A 25,903-nucleotide genomic window follows, 5' to 3' on the forward strand; every position below is an offset into this window, starting at 1 on the left:
TGATTCACAGAGCAAAATTTAAGAAAAAACGTGCAGAAATATAAGGAAATTTAGATAAAAATAATAAACAGATAAAAGGAAAAAACTAATGTAAAATGGAAATTATGTGAATGAAAATGCTCGCAAAGGAACTTAGAGGAAGCTGAATAATGCTGCTTTCAAGTGGAAGTTGTGAGCTCCTGATTGTGACATGGGAAGTTGTGTACACAGTATGCTTGGTGTTCAAGTGGTTATGCTGTGAGAACACAGCTGCTCGCCAATGACAGCTTGGACGCTACTGTCTGCATCAAGAAGCCACCGAGGCTAACAATTTAGCGACCTACAGTAATGCAGGAAGTGCAAAGGTATAATGACAAGAAGAAAGATGCAATGGGCGTATTAACATTTTCCTCAAACATAATAAAATTTTAAAGAAAATCTCAATATGACTAAAATGGCAATATATTAACATTTGAAACCTGGAGCGACATTACTTTTCTCTTTCTTCCTTTTCTAAGATTTTTACCCTGAGAAAATTGGTGTGATTTCTTTCAGAAGCATGGGAAAAAAGGCAGTAAGCAACTTGGTAAGAAATGTTCCACAAATTACAAGAAATTTCTCAAATTAAAAAAATTACATATTTAAAATTATGCATTAGAATTATTGGGATTATTAGGAAACTTATTAAATTTCATGAAATGTTCCTTTTCTTTTTACAAATTTCTTGCTGAGCTTTTGTTATTAATTCTTTGGTTGCTCATTTTCTTCTTTTCCATGGTTTTGAAAGAAATAAAGCGCCAACTGTTGTGGGTTCAAAGGATTAATTTACCATCCACCAAAAAAGAAACTTTCATTGTTACTTTTAAAAACATAAGCAATCACGTAACAATTTGCGAACTTTTAGAAAATTCCCATTTACTAGCTCATAAATTTCATAAAGATTGCTATTACAGCCTGGAATTTGTGATTCGTATGGTTGGATGTCATCTGCATAAAAAAAGAACCTTAAAGAGATACTTCACACCCCAAATATCCAATTATATATCGATGACTCACCTCATGTAATGTTAAATTCATGACGTAAACTATGTTTTTCTCACATGCCTCGACTGTGAATGGAGAATCCAAAAACTGAGAAAATTCTTGACAAATTTAAGTCATAGAGGTCAGCAATTACTAACAGCATAAGTATATCAAAACATCCGTTTAGAAACTCTCACACGACTCGTGCAGTATAATCCAAGACTCATCTATCCAGTCAAATAGTCAGTACTTCCTTAACACACAATGTAACAAAGTGCTGTAAAAATATCACAATATATTAATTTTCAATATCTAAGACGATATATAGTCTCATTTCTTGATACGATATAATGTCTTTATATTGCCCAGCCCTAGCAACTACAGCTGTCAGTAATTTTGCAGGAAAATTTGTTGCAGTGCATGCATTTTTACTAAAAATTAACTATTTAAAACACTTCCATATAAACAGACGAGTCACACATCTGTGTGCCGGTTACCACTTAAGGGAAAAATGCATGTGTTTGGGAAGTACCAACCATAAGACTGGATTTGTTTACCGTGGAAGCATGCAAGAAAAAACAAGCATGCAAGAAAAAACAAATCTTCTAAATTCAATGCAAAACAAGGTGAGTAATTGATAGAGAAATTATCATTTGGGAGGTGAAGTGTTCCTTTAATATTATATTTTTGAATAATCTCCCCAAAAGGAAGCACATAGAGAACAGTAGAGGCCCTAAAACGGAACCTTGTGGCACACCACAAGTGAGATTTGGAGTACAAGATGATGTATAGTCCATTGTTTTAGATGCAGCACTGACACTCACCAAAATGCACTCAGACAAACACCCACATAACTTAACAACCTTATAGTAGTGTTTGCTGGACTACATTAACACTCACAACCTTCAGTGCTGCTAGGCTGGAAAAAAAGTATGAGTAAGTGAGACGCTTTCATTAACATGTCTGTCATGACGACACCAACAAGCCTCTGAACAGTGTCATCACACACACATGCCATTACATGCACTGGCAGGGTACTATTACCTGCTGCATAAGGCCTGGGCTTTGTTTCAGACAACAGATATGTATGCTCAGTGCTAAATGCTGCAATCCTCACGGATACTAATTACATTGTACCACACTATTTAATGTCAGCCAACTTTTATTTGAATTGTGTCCATGAATATGAGACCCTTTATGTTTCTGGATTACCATGTCTTGTCCAAAAATAGAATATACTTAAAGGTACTTAAAGAGGCTTTAAGAAGACTCAAAACTCTTTTCTACCTCGCAGACAGTTACACACCCACACCTTGCTCGAAACAGCTTTTAACAATGAGGGCCGGACAAATAAAACCCACCCAAACATCAGCAGGAAAAGGAATGAAAAGAGGGAGGGAGGGGGGAAAGAGAGGGGAGAAAAAAAAGACTGCAGGCTTTTCCAGAGGCAGTCAGTCAGTTGAATGTCTTATGAAGTTCCTTGAAGAGGTGCCAAGGCCTTTACAACGCAAAACACAAAATCTTTCAGTGGGAGGGGGAGACGCAGAGGAAGACAGCAGAGTGGAGAGTGAGAAAGGGAGGCAGAAAGTGAATCATAAAGAGAGATAAAGATTATGAAAGGGGGTCCAGAGGTGGTTGGCCCTGAGCTGCAGTAAAAAAACATCAGATTTGTTCTCCTCTGGTCTGACTCAAAACGCTTTAATGTGAGCGGAGAGGTGCGGCACACACAAGCCAAACTGTGTGTGCTATTTAAACTTATCGTACAAGTGTGTATATAATGTGTTTTTGTGTTCAATAAATGTTTCGCCTTTGGGAATTGCTGTGTACGTCTGTGTGTAAGTGTGTGTGTGTGTGTGTGTGTGCCCTTCCCTTGCCTGGCTTGCTTCCTCCAGGCTGGAACGCATGGACCACACAGACGGCTGGCAGCGCTCCACGACAGCCTGGCTCCCCCTTTTCTCTCCGTCTCCTCTCCTTCGCTCGTCCCTCATCTCCCGCACCTCCTCTCTTTTTCACTTTTTTTCACTTTTTTTCATCACCTCCCCCCCTCTCTCTCTCTCTCTCTCTCTCTCTCTCTCGCCCCCCCCCCGTCTCCCTTTATCCCAGACCCCCATGGTAGACGGGCGCCTGGCTGTCACCCACTCAGCGCTTTTCCTTTCGAGCCACGCTCTGCCAGTTTCAGATTGCCACCTGAAATAATTCATTGTTTCTGACCGCGCACAAAAACAACATGGCCACTGTGAGGGCTCCAAATAAAAAAGTGAAATATGGACCCGGAGCATTCATTCATCGACTTTACTGGCCGTTCCACTGCGAGATGACTGACACACACACACACACACACACACACACACACAAACACAGACTGGCTGATTCAACCCAGGCTCCACGAGCGCGGGGGTTTTTCTGAATCAGCCCCAAAGATACATTCATCCCAGCTCACCCAGTGATCATAAACCAGCCTGAAGGGCTTAGAGGGCATGACGTGACACCAAATTTATAAATTATCCCATTTATTCAGGATTTTCTGGCGCTACGCATTTTCCTCACATGTTACTTAGTCAGGCTGCAGGCACGAGAGTTTCCGAGTGATGTGTCTGTAGTGATCGCTGATGTGTTGCCGGGATTGAGGGGGGTCTTTAAAGGTATCTCAGGACTTTTCCTAGCTGAGACCTGAGAATCGACTCCGCTTTCCAGTTTGTGCAGCAAAAATTAAGCCAGGAGACGTTAGGTTAGGTTAGGTTAACAACTGTGGTGTAATGTAAAGAAGTCAGAATACTTAGTTAGAGTACTTAAGTGTTTTTTGGAGTATCTGTACTTTACCCGAGTTTTTATTTTTCTGCCAACTTTCACTTTTGCTTCACTGCATTTCCTTAATATATACTTTTACATTTACCCAAAGCATTTTAATTATGCACTGCAAATTAGGGAAAGAACTGAGGAAGGGATGGACGGATGAATGAAGGAAAGGGAGGGAAGGAAAAATGAATTTGTTTTTGAAATCTTAGAGTTGTGAAAAAAGCTTTTCTTTAGGTCTAATGTCGTCCATTTTTAAGGTGGTTTATGTTACAAAAAAGTAAATGTCATAATCCTCAAAATTCTGACTGCTTGCTTTTTTTTAATTCAATAATTTACTTGTACTTTTAGTTTCAATATCTAAATACATTTAATATTATTAAGTTATGTTTGATTTCATCAAGTCCCTGCTTATTATTATTATTATAATTGTGGTGAGAGCTGGGCCGATTTGGTGGTGAATTTTGAAATTTTAGACTTTAAGGGGTTTTGCAGATATTTATCGGGTCTCGGGACACCCAGGTTGAAACCAGACTGATCCCAGACAAAATTGGTGTAAAAATCCCGAAGCAAAATTTTCCCTACTTAAAAAAAAGTGGATATTTGAGGATTTTTTTCAGCCAGGACATATGAAGCAACAGCTCACTATTCGTCAGAGATCTCTGCGCTCAGACTCAGATCCAATCTAATGCTGCCATTAATTACAGAGGACTTATATTCTGTTTGTCTACTTGCTCTTACTAACTGTTATCAGATCAGCAGGGGCCAGTTGAATCCAGACTTATGTCTCTTGGACGGCTGAAATAATACTATTCTAGGATCAGTGTGCAACTGTGTGATTAGAGATACTATCTATAGAGGTGTTATCTAATCATTACTAATCTTTTTTAGAGTGTGTGTGGGTGTGCACGAGCTTGCACTCTATGTGGGTGTATGCATGATGCATGTGTGCAAATGTGCATGATTGCATGCGCAGACGTGTGCTTGCATACGTCCGTTCTCGTGTGTTTCCGTGTGTGTGTGCGCAAGTTGCTCACATCTGGTCTGAATCTGTCCATGTTTCCGGCCGCTGGCTGGGCAGGGAAGTGGCAGGCGCTATCGAAAATCTCCGCTGTTTTCACAGGGATGATGGGAATCTCAGGGACTTTCCCTACGGCAGTGAAATCATCCGCCTTTCCCGCTCCTTTAAATACCCCCGGCTCATTCCTCCGCCCTGCTAGGGTTCCGATAAAACAGCTGAGACGTCTTGTGTTTGGCAACAGTTGTCGACTAAAAGGTGTAATTAACTCATGAAGAACTGTATTTACTGTCAAGGCAGGCTAAACTAATGGACTTGAGGTCTGGCTGTTTGGAGTGTAAATTGGACCTTAATGTGGTGGTTGACATGCTGCATTCCTATAAGTTGAAAATATACATTGGTTTCCTTTAAATTGGGATGCATTCGTAGGTTTTTTTGACAATATATTCCAGGGTGGAAGCTGAGACGTTAAAGCTTGCAGTGACAGAGCTGGCTTGCTCTGCAGATCTTTATCTCCTTAAATATACATGTAAATATCTGTCTGTATTTTGGGATCTTCCTCAAAGATGTCGAAATTCTAAACCGTCTCTAACTGTTTCACCATTCGCTCTGCTCAGCACTCTGCGTCTCCTCACTGGTTCAGACCCATCCAGTGCTCTTAATTTACTGGTCATCAGGGTCTCTTCGTCTCCATGTGCCTCCTCCCTCTCGTGTCTGTCCCCCTCTGTCTCCCCTCATCTCTCTCGGTCTCCCATTGCTATTTATTCCCATCACTAGGAGACGGCCTGTGCACAAAGCCCGCACTGTGTCCCGAGGCTTTTTTAGAATAGAAATTCGGTCTGTTGAAAATGGAAACGCTATGATTGACTGGGCACAGCTTGCACAGAGAGACGAGGAATGCCAGCGAGAGGCACAAATTATCCGCAGGAACGACGGAGAAATATTATTAATGAAATATGGCCATGAATTATGTTATAAAGCGAAAAAAAAAAAAAAACTTCAATAAGCTGAGGTTTTCAAGTAGCCGATATTACTCGCGTACCAGAGCAGCTATGTGAAGAAGCGGATGATGTCTGTTTATTCTGAACTGGATAATGATGCCAGTCCGGTAACGTCATCGTAATAAAGATCATGGTCTGTCTGACTGTCACTGGCTGCATTTTCACTCCCGCCAAGACATTGCAGAGTCGAATTCCAAACAGTTGTTCCAGAATAAATTAATTTGTTGTGAAGAGCCGGATGGTTTATAAAAGCATTTCTGTGGCTGAAATATTTTTTTTTCAGAATTGCAGTAGTGGAAAAATGCTACACAGAGGAGGAGGCAGTCTTTAAAATATTATTTTGTTGTCATTTGGTATTTATTTGACGGTGAGAATGACATGAAATCCTCAGAGAGGAGGACACTTTTTTCACTGAGATCGAGCTATAATGCCGCTATTAAGTCCCCTCTTTATGCCTCAGCCTTTAGGCAACGATGGGAACATCATGCCTCTCCAGTTAATAATTTTGGAAAGCATGTTGGTATCTTGATTTGATTTTAAATTGAATTTTGAACATCTTTCTGTGTAGAGCTAAATGGGATTTAAAAAAATGTAATGTAATATGCTTTCCCTTTTATACAACCGTTAGGCTGTTTGGGTCGTTTACTGAGTTTGCAAAGTGCACTTGAATGCATCATAGTCAGCGTCCACATTGTTTGCTGTACAAAACAATGTAGATTTCACAGGTTACGAGGTGTACTTGAATGCAACATGAAGACCCTGTTGCTGTGAGTGTCAAACAGACAACAGTGCGATCCCAAAGACACCGAAACATCATAGAAACTCTCCGCATATTTTTTTAAATGACGTATCTGTTTTGGTACATTAACATTTACCCGCCATTGTGACAGACAGACTCTGAGATTTACTCTCCAGACAGAAAAATTTACCTGCATGTGCGTTAATTTCTGACCCTGGTCGCACAAAAACATTGTCAAAAGGTCACATCTATACTGCCGGCTGTCCTAAATTGTACAGACATTGTTTTGGTGTAGTTACTGCCTTCTATGGCGGCTTAAAGGTTAAAGGCTTAAAGGCTGTCATAAATTGAGTGATTGTACCTTTTATACAGAAAGACAAGGCAAAGTGACAGCACAATATTCCCGCTCTGAACAGGCAGTTTCAAAGGGGCTAAAGCAGAGACACTGAAATTACGCCCTACAGGTCAAATCTGACCCCCAGTAGGATGCTGGGTGGCCCCCCAACCTTTTTCTAATTCACAGTAAAGATAGAGTGATTTGCACTGGGAATTTTTTTTGTACTTTTACTATACATAAGGTGCCAGAGTGCAAAAAACAGCATCAAAATAGAGCTTGTTTATCAAAAAAGGTGCCAGTGGAGTCAGTGGAGTGGTGCCCTCCACTGAAATCCTTGAAATGTCCTAAAATCCAAGAAATGTCCTAAAATCCTAGGAAGGTCCTAAAATCCTAGAAATGTCCTAAAATCTCAGAAATATGTTTGGGGCTGCTGCGACTGGCCCCTGGCCTCCTGTTATTTACAAATGTGGCCCCCAGACAAAGCTGGTTAAGTGTCTCAGGTTGAGAGGAAGGTGGAGATGTCATGCAACAAAGCTCCTGAGCCGGGGGGTCATTACAGCACATGTTAGACTAATAGTCCGTAAGGACCCCCGGTGAGGCAATTTTCTGCGGTCTTTGATCGTTGTAATGACCATTTTTCTGATCATCTCCCTCCATAACACCCAGCCAGTCCTGCAGGGGTAGTGCCAGGCCTTTGTTCCCAGCCAGGCAGCAGGCAGGTTGGGCAGGATTCTGAAGTAGCTCGTTGTTTCTGCCTGAGCCAACTGGAGCTCGGCCAAGCACAGCAGGAGTTTCTACTCTCCTCTGTTTGATATTTACTTTACCGCCTTTACAGGAGAGCTGGTGCGAGACCAGACAGACGCACTGACACAAACCTGTGTCAGTGATAAAAAAGACTGTGTGTGCACAGGCCTCTCTCTCGGCTCCACCTTTTCTAAACTGGTCTACACCTGGGCCTCTGGGCAGGTTTTGCTGTGGTTCCCACTGCAGGGCAGATGAGGCTGCTGGGATCGAGATGGCTCAGGCAGAGCAAGTGACACACTGTGAGCACGATGGATGTGTTTGCAGCGTGCGTGCGCTGTGTTTGTATATCGAAAGGGTTTAGAGTTAGCAGCCTGAGAGAGTGATGAGAGCAAAATCAGGGATATAAAGAGTGTAAAAGTATTGGCAGAGGAATGCAGGGAAAGATATAATATACTCTATTTGGCATAAGTTACGACTCCTGTGGGGATAATGGGGCGATGGCGTGAGAGCTCGTGTTTACCTGAGGAAGAAGCCTCAGGTTAAACATACATGCTTCTCACTCCTTTCACCCGTCTTTGCTCTTTTTTTCTCTCATGGGAGGTGATGCGAGATAATTGCATAAGTCTGTGTTAATTAGCAGGATGTAGCATCCCTCTCCCAAATGCTTCTCTTTAGCTCCTCTTTGTTTACGAGCACAAACTATATTTACCAAGCTAGGCATGGCACACAGAGGGACTGAGTCACTGAAATGTACATTATGGAGATTAACTGTCAGACTGCATGCCAAGAGGACAAACAAACAAATCATACATCGTACAGAGCTGAGCGGCGTCTGTGTCTTTCATCAAACATCGATGATAATATGGTTTGCATGCAACATCACAGCAGTAATAAACACTGTCAGCAAATAATTATTTTTTTTCACTGCAGCCTGAATCCTCCTCACCAATAAAAGAAACATTTTTGTGTCCACAGGACATCGTCAGAAACTGGAGGACCCTCCTAAGACCGGTCTCTTCTCAGACCGCCTCAGTGAGCTGGAGAGGATGAGGGTGAGGGTGGCCGTTCCCACTCAAGGCCCCCGGCCACCTCTCAACGCAGGGGCCAACTCCTTCAACCCGCAGGGACAGACGCAGATAACAGGTGAGCCCCCCGCTTACATCATCACAGAGACTCCACCCTCCTGAAGTGTCATAGAGCAGCGTCATGTAGCTGATCTCGACCTCTGACCCCCTGTGAAAGATCCTCATGGTCAAAAGTGGACAGAGCTTCAAGTCTCATGTTACTAAAATGAGTTTAAAATACAAAACCTGTTTATTTACCGTTACAGGTAATTAGCATCACAAGTGTTTTTCAAAGTGTGTGTCCCCTCTTAGAGGTGTCATACAGTGAAATGATACCTCATTTCCCTGCAGTCAACAGTGAAAGCTTTTTTTATCCAGATTATAAATAATTTTAGGCTTTAACCAATCATTTTTTTCTATTTTTTTATGGCCTGGTCCCATGGATACACATTTAATTTAAAGCTTGGCAATTATTCACCATATATGGACTTTTATTATGACACGATCTATGGCCAGTTAGAAACAATTTTAAGAAAATTTAAATTGAAACAGACGTGCCATGGACAGCTGCGGGATATTGCTGTTTGCATGATTTTGTTTAAATCGATCTAAAATAAAAACCATAAAAGCTAAAGCATTCATTCATTTCAGACAGCTAGGTTTTTGTCTTCCCTGTAATTACGTCATGATGTTACGTTTCATTACCTTACGCGCCATGCAAACATGGTATTTCATCATAATTGGGCCCGTATTCCCTGTAACGGCTGCGAGAAGTCTTTTTTTTTTACTCTTTCTGTGGATCTAAAATAAAAACCATAAAACAATAAGTCTTTTTTCAGTAGAAAGCCAAGGCTTCTGTCTTGCATATCATCATGTTACACGCTTGTAATGACATTTTTGCGCTATGCTATGTGTGGTGCAAAACCACGGGAAATTGCATGGTGGCGCTAAAGGAATGAATGATGAATCCGTCACGCCTCATAAAAATCTGCATATCTGAAAAACTAAACAATACAATACATAGTTAAAATAACTTATCCAGTGGTAAGACAAAGTTTATGTCTCTACATTTAGAAACATTTTGAAAAAATCCAATGAATAACCATGAGATTTTTGGATAACACAATTTCAAACCTTTTATATATTATTATGGTTTATTGACTTGAATAACTTTTTAGCTTAGGTTGTACGGCTTTAACGGGATATGAAGCATTTGAAGATACTCAAAGAAATGACATCAGAAATATACCAAAGAAGGAACCGTCAGACCATTTCTGTTGCAGGGGACAAAGGGTTAAAACGTAACAGAATGAGTCATTACATTTTTTTAGCTTTGCATGTGATGAGAGGTTTGTTTTATGTAATGCACAACAGTTTGGCATTGTACTTTGGCTATATTGTGATTTTTACATTTACAGAAAATATTCTTAAAAATATTATTTCAGACAGATTACCTAGCCTTGCATTTTGTGTTCGTATTGAAAGATAAGATACTTTTTTTGCATTGTATTTTAAACCCAAACTGCCAAAAAAATCCAGATAAAACATCAATTTCTGAAGTAGGTAACCTCCTTTAACATGCACCACACATCTGAGCAATGTCTTATAGGGTGTCACTGCATGAGCCAGCAGGCTGACTCACATTTACTATATGTAACGTGAAATATCAAACCCTAACTGGAGCCATGTGCCTGTCCCGTGGGACCACAGAATATGTTACATTGCCTCTGAGATCGTCTGTCTTTCTCTGCTCCGTCACTCCATCAATCTGCATCCTAGAAGGTAACACCATCTCTCACGGTTGCGATGGCTGCTACCTGATCACCCACACCTGCGGAGGCTCGTCACAGGTCGTCATTTAGCTCTTCGTTACTCTCTGGCATGGCGCTGTGGTGTTACTTAGAGGATCGTTTGAGGGATGGTTAAACAGCGTGGCAGTGTGGAAGAGAGCAGGGAGGATTATTCACTGGACTGGACATTAATTGCTTGTGAGCAAACTACTTCTCAAGTAGAACGTAAAACTCAAGTACTGCTTGAATTAGAGCGAAGGATCCCAACTTTTTTGTCTGACGAACCCCAACAGGCCTGTCACATGAACTTAAGTAGGCCTAACCCTTCATCAGCACCACATCTGTCATGTACCAAACGTTTGTTTAAATTGATTTTACTCTGGATATTATTTAAAAAGGCTTATAAAAAGTGAATATCAATGTTTTCATTCAATTTAACTGTTAATGAGGTCAGTTTGTCATGTTTGTCTGGGTGTGGTTGCTGGATGTTTAACCATTAGTCAGTACTTTTAGTTAATTTCACCATGTGTTTATCACTTTTATTATGTGGCCAATTTATCCATTCCTTTTATTTCAGCTGTTTGTCTGTTACTTTTTGCCATTTCAAGTTTTTATCTGTTACTTGTAGTTATTTCCTCTGTTAATTTTAGCCTGTTTATCCATTACTTTTATTTCACCTTTTTATCCATTACTTCCAACTATTTCAACTGTTAATACATTACTTTTATCAAACAATTTAACTGATTATGCATTATTTTAAGCTATTTTTACTGTTTATCCTGCTTTTAGCTATTTCACCTGTTTCTCCATCACTTTAAGCTAACTTTTTTACCTGTTTATCTGTTATTTTTAGCTGACGTTAACTATTTCAACTGTTTAGCCTTTACTTTAGCTATTACCAGTTTAACCATTAGTCTTCTTTTAGCTCATTATTTCAACCTTTTATTATTTATTTTCAGCTATTTTAACTTTGTTTGTCTCACTTTAGTTATTTCACCTGTTTTTCCATTACTTAAAGCTAACTATTACAGGCTTAGCCGTTATTTTTAGCTAATGTTAACTATTTAAAGTGTTTATCTGTTACTTTTAGCTAACGTTAACTATTTCAACTGTTTAGCCTTTTTTTCTTTTTTAGCTAAAGCTAACTATTTCAGCTATTTATCCGTTATTTTCAGCTAACGTTAACTATTTTGACTCATTATCTGTTTTTTTCGGCTAACGTTAACTATTTCGACTCTTTATCCGTTATTTTTAGCTAACATTAACTATTTCGACTGTTTAGCCATTATTTTAGCTAACAATTTCACCTGTTTTTCTGTTACTTTTAGATAACTATTTTTAACAGTTTGCCTGTTACTTTCAGCTAACTGTTTTACTAATTTAGCCATTCTTTTTAACTTTTTCACTTGTTTATCTTTTACTTTTGCTTGACAACTTGAGCTGTTTAATCTATATCTTTAAGCTAACTATTTCAACAGTTTTTCCATTACTTTCAATGTTAACTTTTTAACATTTGATCTCTCGGTTTGCTAATAACTTTTCACGGACGTTCAGGAATTACAGCTAACTCAGTATTTTTTTTTTTTTTTAATCAAATCTTTAGTAATATTTTACTTGTTTAAATTAGTTGAGCGAGTCTTTCTCAGTCTTTCTGTACGTTCCCTGGCAGCTGCCCTGGTTGTGAATCATTTGATTATATTATCTCATTAAAACTCATAAAAATAGCCCACATACAGTGCAATATCGACCAAGTTTCACGCTCTACAATACTTTTGCAGCACAGACACACACAGTAAAGTGTGTGCAGTGCTTATTTTCTTGGTTGTGTGCTGGTGTGTTTACGCCCTGGGTGTGTGCCAGCAAGGCTCTCTGTGCCTCAGCTGCAAGCACAATGTTTTATAAGGCAAACAGGAAGATCTTCTCTACGAAGGTAAACATTAGATGTGTCATTATGGAGGATGTTGCATAACACGGCCAACTGATACTTACCTCTAAATCTAAGGACACAGAAACAGACACTAATAATGTCTACAGTTGTTGAGAATGTTATTTTAATTTGATGCCCATTATACCAAAATATAGCACATTTAAACCAGCAGATTGGCCACTAGTAATTATTCTTTCTTTCTTTTCCTGTCTGTTTTTTTCTCTTTGTATGTCTTTCTGGGCTATTTTTTCTCCCCTTGCTTTTTTTTCCTTTCCTCACTTTCCTTCTCCCCATCAGACCCTCGTCAGTCCCAGTCCTCTCCTCCCTGGTCCTATGAACAGACGTACCCGTCCTACCTGAGTCCCATGGCGTCCCCCTCAGTCCACTCCACCACCCCCCTCTCCTCCAGCCGAGGCACGGGCCTGCCTGCCATCAGTGACGTGCCTAGACGATTGCCAGGTAGAACCACTGCTCCGCCACTGTGTGAAACCACCTAAATAATCTCATTGTCCCACCAGTACTCCCTAATTTGCCATAAATTATCCAGATTAAACGCTTTCTTATTCGATATAATGAGGGAAGAGGAGAGAGAAAGACAGACGTACATACACACACTCAAAGATTACAAAAATAATCTACAGTACTCTGCAAAAGTCTCAACCCACCATAGATTTGTTGTTTTTAGCAAAGTAGTAATGAGGATACTTATTTATTTTATTTTTTATTTTTATTTTATTATTTTTTTTGTTGTTTTGATTATTTATTTTATTTTTATTTATGTATTTATTAGGGTGTGTTTTTTTTTATTAATAAACATTTATAATGCATTAAAACACCAAAAAAGTTAGAACAAAATTAAAACTGAAGTCAATATTTAGTGTGAAACATGGAATTGTGCAACCATAACAGAAGTTAGATCAATCGATATTGATCTTTGGAAATGTTTTGACTAGCATGCTGTAAATACACCAGAAGATTAATTTTTTCAAATCTCACATTTTCTGCCCAAGAGAGTTTAAGACATGCTAAGTGAAAAGGGAGGTCACACTAAATACTTTCAACTTTAGCCTGTTGAAGCTGTTTTATTCTGAAATATTTGCGTTTTTAATGCTGCATACATATTTCCTGTATGCTGTGGTTGTATTTCAGAGACTACTGAGACATGAACATGTATGATCATTATAATCTTACTAAAATAACAAAGTTTAAGGTGGCTTTTGCACAGTACTGGATGTGCTACTATTTTTCTAATATAGCATGGCGAGCTGCATGTAGTCAGTGACAGTGACGATTGTTTCCGTTTTTCTTCTCTACTCCAAGCCTTTGATCCCAGAGGAGTATGGGTAATAACAGGCCCAGGGATAATAACAGGCTCATGACTGACAAATAAAGTGTCTTTATAGCAATACACTACTCTCACAAGGCATTCTGGGTAATTGCATTAGCCAGTCTGTTTGCCGTAGCGGCGGCATCTGTGTTCCAATTTGTCTCTGTTTTTCCCCCAATGTGAAAGCTCCTTTAAACTCCCAACATGCCGCCAGACAAGTTTCTCCCCCGTACACCTGTTTGACTCGCTGCCATGAGAGGTTTTTTTCTGCCCTACTTTTTTTTCCCTCTGTTTTCTTGTGCTACGCCCTCCTGTGTGTGTGTGTGTGTGTGTGTGTGTGTGTGTGTGTGTGTGTGTGTGTGTGTGTGTGTGTGTGTGTGTGTGTGTGTGTGTGTGTGTGTGTGTGTGTGTGTGTGCGCGTGTGTGCGCGTGTGTGTGTGTGCCCGGAGCGAGGGTGAGTGATTACGCGACGCAGGCCGTGTGACTCTGCATTAGAGAGGGTTTAAAATCCAGCCAGCTGCCTTGTCAGCTTTGATTAGTTTGGTCTCCCCCTTCAGCTTTCATCTCACCAGCGTCAGGGCTTTGTTCTCAAAGTGACACACACGTGCATGTGCGAGCGCACGCATGAACGCGGGCCCCGAACCTCGCCTGCCGCCTTCACCCACTCGCACACCTCGAGCACTTAATGCCCTCTAAGTGATGTGACTAAGGCCCTCAGATCTCTGGAGATCATGTTGACACCTCGCCAGGCTGCTCTGTAACAGTATCCAGCCACAGAACATACCGACAAGTACAAGCAGAAGCTGATATGGATGCTCCAACGCAAACAGTCCCGCCCTGCCTCGCACACACCTTCACACAATCCAGCTCACATGTTGAAATCAGGGTTCCCACACATTGTCACGAACAAAATTTCAAAACTATTCCATGATTTATTTATTTTTTCCTAGCACTAGTTGCGGGGCGTTTTTTAAAATTTTATTCAAACATCATTTCAGCTTGCATGTGGGGCGTTTCCACCTGCAGGTGGTTTCAGTTCAGTTTGCTTTTTTGTGTGCTTCCATTGTGAAAAGTTGCGGATGGTACCTTTAGAAGGTACAATGTGATACATGAGAGGGAATGAAACCAACGACTGAGGTCACGATTAAAGCAGCAGTGCAGTGCAACAAATACAATGACATAAAACAATAGAATCTAAGACTAAGCAAGAATAAAAACAATACAAATTTAACAGTGCAAATGAGTATTAAAGTGGGACCGTGTCCATTTTTCATCACCCCTCTGTTTGGGGTACCCAGCACACAGATCCGATGCTAAAAATTGGAGCTAGTAACACTGCAGACACACTCAGTGCTCACGGCTGCTGTTCAAGTTTTTCATACAGTAGTAAACTATAACTATAAACTAAAATGCTGTTTTGCAGCCTCTTGCAGCAACTGTAGACTGAGAAAAAACTGATATAATTCACTGTGCCAACAAGCGGCAGATTTTAACATAGAACATTTCCTTGTAATGTTACTATATGACCTGATGACATGAATCCATCAACACACCTTAAATTTCAACATGACAACTCTGACCGCTCCATCTGTTTTAATGCACAAACCCGCTATTAATAAATATCCCAGAGAGAGAGACCCTCACTCCAGCCTGCTCTTTTTTGTTCTGAAAATGTCGTGATGCAGCCCTGTTCTGTGAACGATAAATGTGAGTGACAGCGAGTGACAACAGCCCCGCCCACATGTAAAAGTACTGTCTGCGGTGGAAACGCTGAACAGATCTAGGGTCTAGGTACACGTTCATAGGTGATACTTTTGGTTCCAGAGGTACTAAACCGAAAACCTTTGATGGAAACGTGGATATGGAGGGAGAGATGGAGAAAATGCCGAAACCTGATGGTAAACAGAACGTCACACATTGACGAAAGACACATAAGAGAGTTATAGTACGTCGCCAGCTTGGGAGAGTACGCTTGACGTTATTGTTACATTATGTGGGGCTGACGGAAAATTACGGTAACAGTTTCATCAAACACAACAAAATTCCAGGGCTGTACCCGACTCAGCATTATGTCAATCACATCGGTTTTGCTGTTTAATACGAATATTCGAAGATTCAGGGTTTTTTACAGATAAAGTTTTAAAGTTTGTAAGAGGCACAGCAGGACGTTCAGTGTGACAGTAGCATTCACGTAGTAAATGAGCTAACAGTGCTAAGGACAGATTGCAAATGTGCAACGTTTTTGCCGGAGTCTGTCTCATATTAAGTTGCTGTGAGCTGTAAATTCAGCACGACTAAGCAGAAGAGCAGCTTCTCTCTCTGCGTGTCGAGAGTCTCTTCCGTGCTGCTTCAAACACAGCTGCTTGAATCAAAGAGTAGCGTGACGATCAAGAGCGTTCACGCTGCAGCAAAATCTGGGGACCAAAACATCCCAAGAAGTACACTGCACAGCACATGGACTCGCAAAACAAACAAACAAAAACAAAAACACAACCGCTCGGTTTAAAGCAAATATCAGACGACTGAGGGGTTTCCTACTGATGATTAGAATCTCTGACTTTTATTGGGCTGCCCTGGAAAATTTCGATGATTTTTATTAATTCTATGACTTCTTCAGGCCTGGAAAATGCAATTATGAACTTTTCCAGGTTTTCCATGAACGTGGGAACCCTGTGACATGTTGAAGTTGTTGCAAAAGTTGGAAGTAAAACACCAAATTCGGAAGTGATGCTCTAGAGTTTGCAAAGTCCCTCCAAATATTTAGACATTGTTCCACTTTGGTTTCATTTAAACGAATAAAGCTCGAACTGGCTCATCATCACAGGGCCCCTTTGAGCACTAAAACAGGTCCAAATGTTAAAAGCAGGAGTCAGGACTTTATTGAACAGCGCCGGTCACGTCTGAGATCACACTGCTCCTCCACAGCGGAGACAATCACCTACTATTTCTATTAGAATCAAACAGATCTTGTGGAAAGAGGAAGTTTAAAGGCCTTAATTGGCAGCATATGCTATCTGACGCTAGCGACAAACCCGACTTCACAATTCCTCCCTGCACATAAACACTGCGTCCCCCCCTCCTCTTCCCGCCACCCCTTGTCCTCTCGCAGCAGACATGGTGACACGGAAGACGCCTGGTGATTTATGATAAGAGCGCCATGGCTGGACTAAACCACTGAGAGGAGACGGGAGGGAGGGAGGGAGCGCGAGAGGGGGAGGACCTCCTATTCTCCTTAAACTCTGCGCCCAGCGAGAAGCTCGCCGCAGCCAGTTAGTGGTTTTGGGGTATTTTTTAAGGGATGAAGCAAAGAGAGGAACGAAGGGTGAGATGGAGCAGCTCCTTCTCGGCTCTCTCTCTCGCTCTCTGTCTCTCTCGCTCTCTCGTGCGCGCGCACACGTACACACACACGCTGGAGCCGATGGGAGGCGAGGAGAGGAGCCACATCAGAGCTCAGCCCTGCCTCATTATGGATCTCATGGAAACTGTTTCTGCTCAAAGTGTTTCCACATGTGCAGCTCCTGATTCATCCCAACTGCTTTTTTATGTGCATACAGTATTCACACACATACGCGCCCCCCCCACCCACACACACACACACACACACACACACACCGTATGCACACACACATTTGTATGCATAAACAGTTATACAGATACACATGCGCCAACACACACACACACACACAGAAACATAAATATGCAGAGGCGTAAACACATAAAGGAATATGCATGTGTGGGATGTGTTTGTTAACTTTATCAAGAGTTTACGTGAAAAAAACACAAGTTGATGAATATAACAATATTTATAGACGGATGCCGTTCCATAACAGAGCCCACATCAGCCAGAGTCTTTCCTGATTTAGTTAATACACATATCTGAACGACATATCTGATTACATCCAACTGAATTTACTACCGTTTCTGTCCTCCGGGGACTTATCTGTTAAATTCAGTTTCACGACAAGACAAAGTGATAAATAGTTTAAGGGTCCAAAGCCACATTAAATATAATCAAAACTGACAAACTGGTAATTAAGGCGCTAATCAACCAAAGAAAAACTTGATCGACTGAAATTCGATCGGTCAATGGGGGGAGTGTCTGTGCGTTATCTCTAGATTACCTGAATCAGCACAATAAAATATATAGAGGATAAAAAATGAATTACTTCATGATTTTAAAATTTAAAAGATAATCACTACTAAAAATTACAAAAAAAGCAAAAAAACAACATTTTCAGTCAGGTGGTGTAAAAAAAGCTACGTTTTAAGCACAAGAGTATATTGATCAATAATCGATCACCCGATCAGAAGTTTTCAGCTCTGCTGGTGATTATTGAGGCCTGCGTGATATTTCCTGCCGTGTCGTTGGATCCTGAACATGTGAACGTCTCTGTGTGTCCGTAGGTACTTCTGATCTGAGCCCGTTCCCCGGTCAGTTCGAGCGTCAGTTCCCGGGCCTCTCCTCCCTCACAGAGAGCCGTTTCTCCAGCCCTCGGATGCACTACCCGGCCACCTTCACCTACACGCCGCCCGTCACCTCCGCCATGTCGCTGGGCAGCGCCCACTACCACACCTACCTGCCCCCTCCGTACCCGGGCTCCACCCAGAGCCAGAGCGGACCCTTCCAGACCAGCAGCACGCCGTATCTCTACTACGGCGCTTCGTCCGGCTCGTACCAGTTCTCCATGGTTCCCGGCGGGGATCGCTCGCCCTCCCGCATGATCCCGCCTTGCACTAGCGCCTCCACGGGCACCTCCCTGGTGAACCCCAACCTGCCCAGCCAGACGGAGGGAGGGGTGGACGGCGACGGGAGCCACAGTAACTCCCCGACCGTTCTCAACACCGGAGGCCGCATGGATGAAGCTGTCTGGAGGCCATATTGAAGAAAAAGCGAAGGGGAAGTCAACTGATGTCATGGTTTGAAAGCACAAAACCTTTTTTTTTTTTTTTAAATTGAAAAGGGGATTTTGGAGCTCTCATCTCTACGATTTACTTGGAAATTAAAGTTGAGATAAAAAAAAACAAAGACTTGTATGGACTCGTCTTCCTGGAATGTGTTTTGACCAAGGCACTACAAAGGGAGTCATTCTCACAGCAATAACGAGAAAGACCATTTTTCGGTTTACTAGGCCCAGTGGATGAGACTATATTTCAGTTTTATTATAATCCACAAGCTAAGGGATGCTTCAACAATATTTGTAAAAGACTGCCTCTTTTGTATAGTGTTTGTATTTCAATAAGGCTTTTTGCTGAGCATGTTTTTGTACTACGACAATATCAAGATGCAAGTTAGGCACTGAGTAGCAAGTGATGAGAGTAACACATATGTTACCTTAAGTGGTATGGACAGTAAATTTGCTTTAAACCGATTAATTTAACTTGTATATTGTGGGTGAAACGTTGGTGTAGATTGAGGCGTTTTCTTAGTTTTAACTTATAAAGCCATAAATTATGTATTGTATTTGAAACTTGAGTCAAAGAAGTGTAATCTGAATATTTTTGATGCATCTATATGACTAAGTTAAAATGTTTTGTTTTTTGATAGGTAATTTAAAAAAAGAGTGAGAGGTTTAATTGTTTTTGTCGTACCCAAAGATTTAAATCGTTTCGAATATGAAATGTAATTTCCAAAGAGTATTGCAACATGTTTCTTCTGGTGTAACTTTCAGTTTTACTGCTCCTCGCGTTAAGAGCCCGACATCCTCGCGAGGCGTTGACACACATTTGGCCTGGAATTAAACCTTTGGTATTTATTGAGCAATAACTTGTATTGTGCCTCTTGGCAACACACCACGAATGAGAGCTTCAATGAGGAAAAATAATTATGCGTTGGGGGAAATTCTGCTTGATTTCTTTTAGTTTGTCTCGTCTGACATGCACAAAGATACATGTGTATTTTTCTCGTCCAAAAAAGAAATGGTACATTTATACACGAACTGACATGCAGCCCAAAGATGAGTTTGGCGTTGCCACGCCTTGTGGCGCACGCCGCAGCGGCAGGTCGGACTTTAAGGTTATTTTATGATACGTGAACTCCTCAGGACTGGAATAATCTCTGGATGATCTGTCACAGATTTTGTAAATCTACGTATTTTTATTTCCAGTCTGGCTGTCAAGATTATAGGGAACACATGCCAAGTCTGTTACAGCTTCATTAGGGATGGGCACGAGTACTCGAGTACTCATCTGGATGTCGTTCAGCATGTAAAGTAATCACTGCCACCCCTTCCAAATGTACACACGACTTTTTTTTTCGCTATTTAAAAAAGGTGAAATCTTATTTTGTTGTAGAGCTGCGAGCGTTTTTCTTCTGTCAGCACTTCTGGTGCCGCTGTTCTCACTCTCTGTTTATGATGAGACTTTTGGCTCATTTACGCTCAACATTTCGTACCGACACAAAGATAGATGGAGGTTTCCGTATGTACGCTGCATTCACTTCGTCCGTATTTGTGTACGTTTTCTGAAAACTTGCCGATACGGACGAACCTGAGCAGCACCACCTGAGATCGTGGGGGCAGTGTAGCGTAGTTAGAGCAGGATCGACTTTAGGAGACGACACAGAAATTTAGATGGCAGTGAAACGGACCACTTCGCTAATATGTAATAAAATACGGCAAAATAAATGATGCAATATATTCAGTTGGCGCGTAGACCTCTGCCTCCGTTAACCCTGTGAAACCTGAGCAAATTGGCCTGATTTCTTCAAAAAGAAATAAAGAAATTAAAAATTAAGAATTTAAATTTTTTAAAAGAATTACGAGGAAATTACCTGAAAATTAATCAATTAAGGAAAAAGGAGTTCGAAAAAAAAAGTGCTGAAAAATGCTTAAATATTTATATTTATTCTATGATATATTAAATGTGATTATGATCAGTTTTTTTTCCCAGAGACATTTTCCCTACATTTTTTAAATTTACCAATTTCTTGCAATTTGCTGAATATTCCTTCTTTTTATCGATGTTTTTGAAAGAGATTTGCTCAGGGTTCAAAGGTTTTAATATTTGTCAAAGGTGTCTGAAAGCAGCACAGGAATATTAATGTTGTTTGAGGTTTCAAAGGGTTAATAAGTTCATTGAGGAAGGCCTCAATTAACAATAATTGAATTTTAAATTGCACTTGTTCTCAGTTATCGGCCGATTCACATTCCTATTCTAACCTTAGATTTTTATTATTTTTGCGAGTTCTGAAATTCGGACGGTGGTTTTAAAGCCCATCCCTCGCCTTCACACCATGTGCTAAAGATAGCTTTGAAAAAGTTTGTCTGGGTGTGTGTGAGACACACACAGGTACAGTTTTTATGTTTGTTTCTTTGCTTTTTCCTCTTTCAGTCTCTGAGACTGAAAGAAAAACATCACAGTTAAAGACAGAAGAGACTGTGACATTCCTGCTTTTATTTATTTTCCTTTTCTTTTCCTTTTTTTCTTTGCTTTGGAGAACAGATTTGTAGCGTCCTCACGTACTGGCGTCTCAACCCAAAATCACTCCGTGGCACCGGTGTGACGGGAGGTCTGATATTTTCCAATTTGAAATGACTACGTGAGCTTTAAAAAGAAGTGTTGGAGGCAAGAGTGCAAAAAAAAAAAACCGAGGTGATTGGACGCAGCTGCTGGCAGCAAAACTGGTAACCAAAAAATATGGGAGACTTGTGTATGTTTGTTTCATAAAGCACTTATTTCTTGTTTTATTTCTAGCAGCACTTGCGGCAGGCTGCCAGCAGGGCTCGTGGTTTTGGTCCTCAGTGCAGATATAACGCCACTGGAGTCACACACACACACACACACACACACACACACACACACATACACACACACACACTCAGAATGGATAACACTTGGCCAAACAAGCCATTTACATTGGAGTTGAATCTGATCTCACGAGGCAGTTGGTATTTGTTTGAAAAAAGCATTTTTCTTGCTTTCATACAATATGATATTCAGTGCATGTAGGTAATATAATAACCCAATTTGAAAAAGCTGAGAAAAACACGGGCCGGTCCAAGGATCAGACTTCAAGCTTTTCATTGAAGGTTTGCACGCAGTGCCTCTCTCGCCGTCTCTGCAGAGGATGTTCTGAACTCACTTAATGGAATTGAACATGTCACAGTACATTTCCTCGTCTGCCTCGGCCCAAACGAAAAGTCTTTTCGCTGTTACAGTGTAACATAAGAAAGCAAATAAAAACCTTTTAGATTGTTGTGATTTTATAGCTTTTTTCCCCAATTACAAATTTATTCAAAGTTACATAAAAACCGAGCACATCTGTGGGAATTTATTTCATCTGCTTCTTTCTTTCTGAACAGGAAACGGTCTTTTTTTGAAAATCTGTTTACACACCAAAGCAGCACTGACATCCCGTTTTGTCCTCATCGGCTTTTGTTTGTGTTGTTTTTTTTTCATTCTTTGCTTCGGTTCAATGTTGCGTCACCTTGTATTATTTAATGATCAACATGTATGATATCCAGGATCCATTACTTTACTCTGCTCGTATGTAAAGTTTACTTGTTATGTCTTTTGTGATGCTTCTTCTCTCATGAACACTTGTCAGGAAACTGAAACTAATGGAGGCTCCATTAGGTGTTTTTGCTGGTACGTTTCATAAAACATCAAGTGAGTTTTTTTTTTTTTTTTAAGGGACAAACAGACCTGACAACAGTGAGTGAAATTGGCATTGTGATTGTACATTTTGTTTATTTTAAGAATAAAATAGGAATTTTGTAACTTAATTTTCCCTCTTAATCTCCTCTTTGCACTGAAATAACGGGTCACATCGTGTTTTTGATTTTCATGTCTGCTGAATTTTCGTTTTAAATCCCCCTCCGCTCAAAAATATGTTTTGCTTTTTGTAACTTAATGAATGATGTGTGTGCACAGTTCGACCGGAGACGGCTGTTTTCACGTCCATGTGCTGGAAGGGGAAGTTTCTTTGTTTCTTTGTTTACTTTAAAGCGGATGTCATTTTACTGGATGAAAACAAGACGATAAAACGAGGAGAAGCTGGCAGAGAATATCTGCAATGGTAACGATAGACTGTAAAGCTGTTCAAGGTTAAAATATTTTAACTTTTTGCCGTCTTCAGTGGAACAAATAAATGTCACATAGCTCCCTCACACAGGAGAAACCGCGGAGGATCTGGACCTTAAGAGAATAATTACGTAAAATAATCATGGAATAATTACATTTTTTATGTTTTATTTCATGTAGGCAAACTATAAGGCATCACCATTGCAACATATCATCATGCGTGTTTCGTTTTATTGTCGGACTGTATTTTTTTTTTGACGTCCAGGCGATGTTCGTCTGAGATTTTGTGATGTCACAATAAGCCAATCGTGGTTTTGTTTGTAACTCACACAGGTGTGATGTGGAAACCTCCGGTGCAAACACTAAAACACTCTCTTAGCCAATGCGGTTTTAAGCAAACTTCCTGTTCCCCGAAATCTGCTGCAAAATTTTTCAACGTATTTGTGGCAAACTTCGGACAGAAGTTTTGCAAATACAGCCGAAGTTCTCATCGAAAATTAATGGACTTTTAGTTGAGCTCGTACACGTTCTACCAGATGAGCTGCTGCTGAGGACCTTTCAGGTTTTTGTGTGTTTCTAGAAATCATCCACAGCATTTTCTGGGCCTTTAAATTCGATTTTCCCCGTCTGCTGAACGTCCGTTTAATTCTCAAGGCCCGCCGCCGAGCTCGCTCTCATTCTCCAAGAACATTTCGCCGTGTCATCACTCGTTTAAATCTTTTGTGAAACAGTTAACAAGCAGATCTCCGAGCGTGTTGCGCGGTGTCATCTCTGGTCTGCCGCTCCGTCTGCACCAACATTGTCTTTGGACGGGGGACCGAGGCGCTTCAGGGGCCAGACTACTGCTGCCACCGCCACTGCCATGGCTGCATTTCAAAGGTACGCTGAGAAACCAGAGAGACGGAGACAGGAACAGAGACAGGGAGACCCGGGGAAGCTGTTTTACATTATTCCAAGACATAATAGAGCCAATCTAAGTGTGCGCACACACACACTCGAGAAACAGAGAGAAGAAGAAGAGAAGGCGAGCTGCACCATCCCATGTGTTTTTTTAAGGTTCAGATTGGGAACATTCTCGGGATTTCCCTGAATATAGATTGCGTGGAAAAAGCTCCCGCTGGTTTCAGGTTCACGTTCGCAGCGTTCTCAGCCATGTCTAGCAATTATAGTAATGAACTCCGGAGGAGCAACGGGACCCAGACACCCGGAGAAATTAGCATAATGTCCTGCATGCACGGGAGAGACAGCAGAGCTCAGACAGACTCATTTTAGGAGTTCTGAGTTTTTGATGCCAGCGATGATGTGCGCCTGATTTTTGCACCAGGTCGTGAGCAGTCTTTCAGCAGGCAGCACTCTCCTCTTTATATTATGCAACCAGCAGTGAGGAGCACAAACAGGAGTTTATGAGGAGATAAAACCACTCCAATCAGATGCACACACACACACACACACACACACAGCTGACAGCCCATACAAACTGTTTACTTGACCCCTACAAAGGTTTCAGAGGAGCAGCTCAGGCGGGAAGTGATCCTCAAGGGTCCCATACCACTCAGAGCTGTATATCTCTGTCTATGTTTCCGTCTACACTAACAGGGCTCAGTGTGTGTGTGTGTGTGTGTGTGTGTTCTGCAGGAATCCATGCATCTTGATTTCTCATTTAGTCCCTGAGATAAACTCCGGGAGCTCTCCAGTTTGGGCCTCGGCTGTCGAATGGGAGCGACCTCCCTGAACCTTTCTAATCTGATGTCATCTGATCTGATCCGGTGGCGTCGGGCCACCTCAGCGTCTCAGAGGAAGACGCTCCAGAAACATGCCCACCATAAAAACACGCAAAATCTGATCTTAATGTGATCTGATTGTAATTGAGTGACCACCCCCCCCCCCTCCCGTTTCGGCTCCAGGAGGGTTTCAAACTGAGTCAACAATAACTGTGTACTTTGGCGCACTCTAGTGGCTTTTTTTTTAAAAATTTAACCTCAGGGACCGGGGTGAGGGGCCCACCCATACCAGCTCCACACAGCCAAAGGCAGGCTGCATGTGGCCAAATTTATTTTGTTAGTGGCAGTGTTGAGAAGGTTACTTTTGAAATGTAATAGATTACCAATTACTAGTTATGCTGTTAAAAATGTAATAAGTTTTGTAGATATTTTAATTACTTCATCCAATTAATGTAACTTTTTACATTTTATTACTTTTCTAATGAATGTTTTAAAACGGAAATAAAGCTGAAAAGACATAGAAACTTAAGTGCATAAATGTGGCGCTTTAATCTGTCTCAAAGGCTTTTCTGACACGCGTTGTCCAAAAATGGAAGGCATTCCTGCACGGCAAAAAAAAGTAAAGCACAACATAACAACATAACATAAAACTCATAAATATGATATTAATGATAAGTATAATAAATAAATAAAATACTCTTAATAGTAGAAGGTAAATATGAGGATAACAGAGCAAATAATAATAGATAAAAATGTTAAAAAATAATGAAATAATAAAATAAAATAATATTCCTTATAGTAAAACAATAAAACACACTAAAAGGTTTAAATAAATAGTCAATCAATCAGACTTTATTTGTATAGCACATTTCATACAAGACAAGACAAAACAATAATTAAATAAGATTACTTCTAAACCTGGAACTGAGGAAATGCTAACATTAGGGAAGAAACACCAGAGGCAGGATAAAACCTATAGATAAAAAATGACAATAAATAAAATAATATTAATATTAAGTTAGTTACCTATCTACTATATATTTATTTATAGTAGATAGGTGGTAAATAAAATGATAACAGAACAAATAATAAAAGAGAAATTGGAAACGTTAAAAATAATACAATAAAACAATATACCATCCAGTAAAACAGTAAAACTCACTAAAATAAAATAAATAGCCTTAAAGTAAAGTTCAAACTTATCCAATAAGCTAGGATTTCCTATGTCACGTGAACGCATCACAGGTGCTGCTGGCTGGAGCCTGGAGCTGCAAAAGAATTATCAACCAATCAGATTTCGATATATGGTTATAGAACCGCCCACTGCGCATGCTTCTGGTGTCGTCATCAGCCTGACTTGGCGGTCTGTGACGTGAGCGAGCTACGTGGTGCTGCTGGGAAACATAATGGCCGCCGCCT

At 40.7% G+C, this 25,903-nt stretch overlaps 1 protein-coding gene across 3 annotated transcripts in view; it reads left to right on the forward strand.

Annotated features, from left to right (window-relative positions):
- runx2b (RUNX family transcription factor 2b) overlaps window positions 1–19,477 on the forward strand; it is a 54,006-nt gene extending 34,529 nt beyond the window's left edge. For 2 of the 3 annotated variants that reach the window (XM_042503360.1, XM_042503361.1), the window contains 3 exons: window positions 8,610–8,777; window positions 12,713–12,874; window positions 18,147–19,477. In XM_042503360.1, coding sequence (XP_042359294.1) covers window positions 8,610–8,777; window positions 12,713–12,874; window positions 18,147–18,625 — 809 coding nt within the window. In that variant the 3' untranslated portion in view covers window positions 18,626–19,477. The remainder of the gene's footprint in view (window positions 1–8,609; window positions 8,778–12,712; window positions 12,875–18,146) is intronic. The other variant, XM_042503362.1, reaches the window with a different exon arrangement.
- Window positions 19,478–25,903: the final 6,426 nt, after the last annotated feature.

Source organism: Plectropomus leopardus, chromosome 16 (genome assembly GCF_008729295.1).
Source record: "Plectropomus leopardus isolate mb chromosome 16, YSFRI_Pleo_2.0, whole genome shotgun sequence".
Classification (NCBI taxonomy): Eukaryota; Metazoa; Chordata; class Actinopteri; order Perciformes; family Serranidae; genus Plectropomus; species Plectropomus leopardus.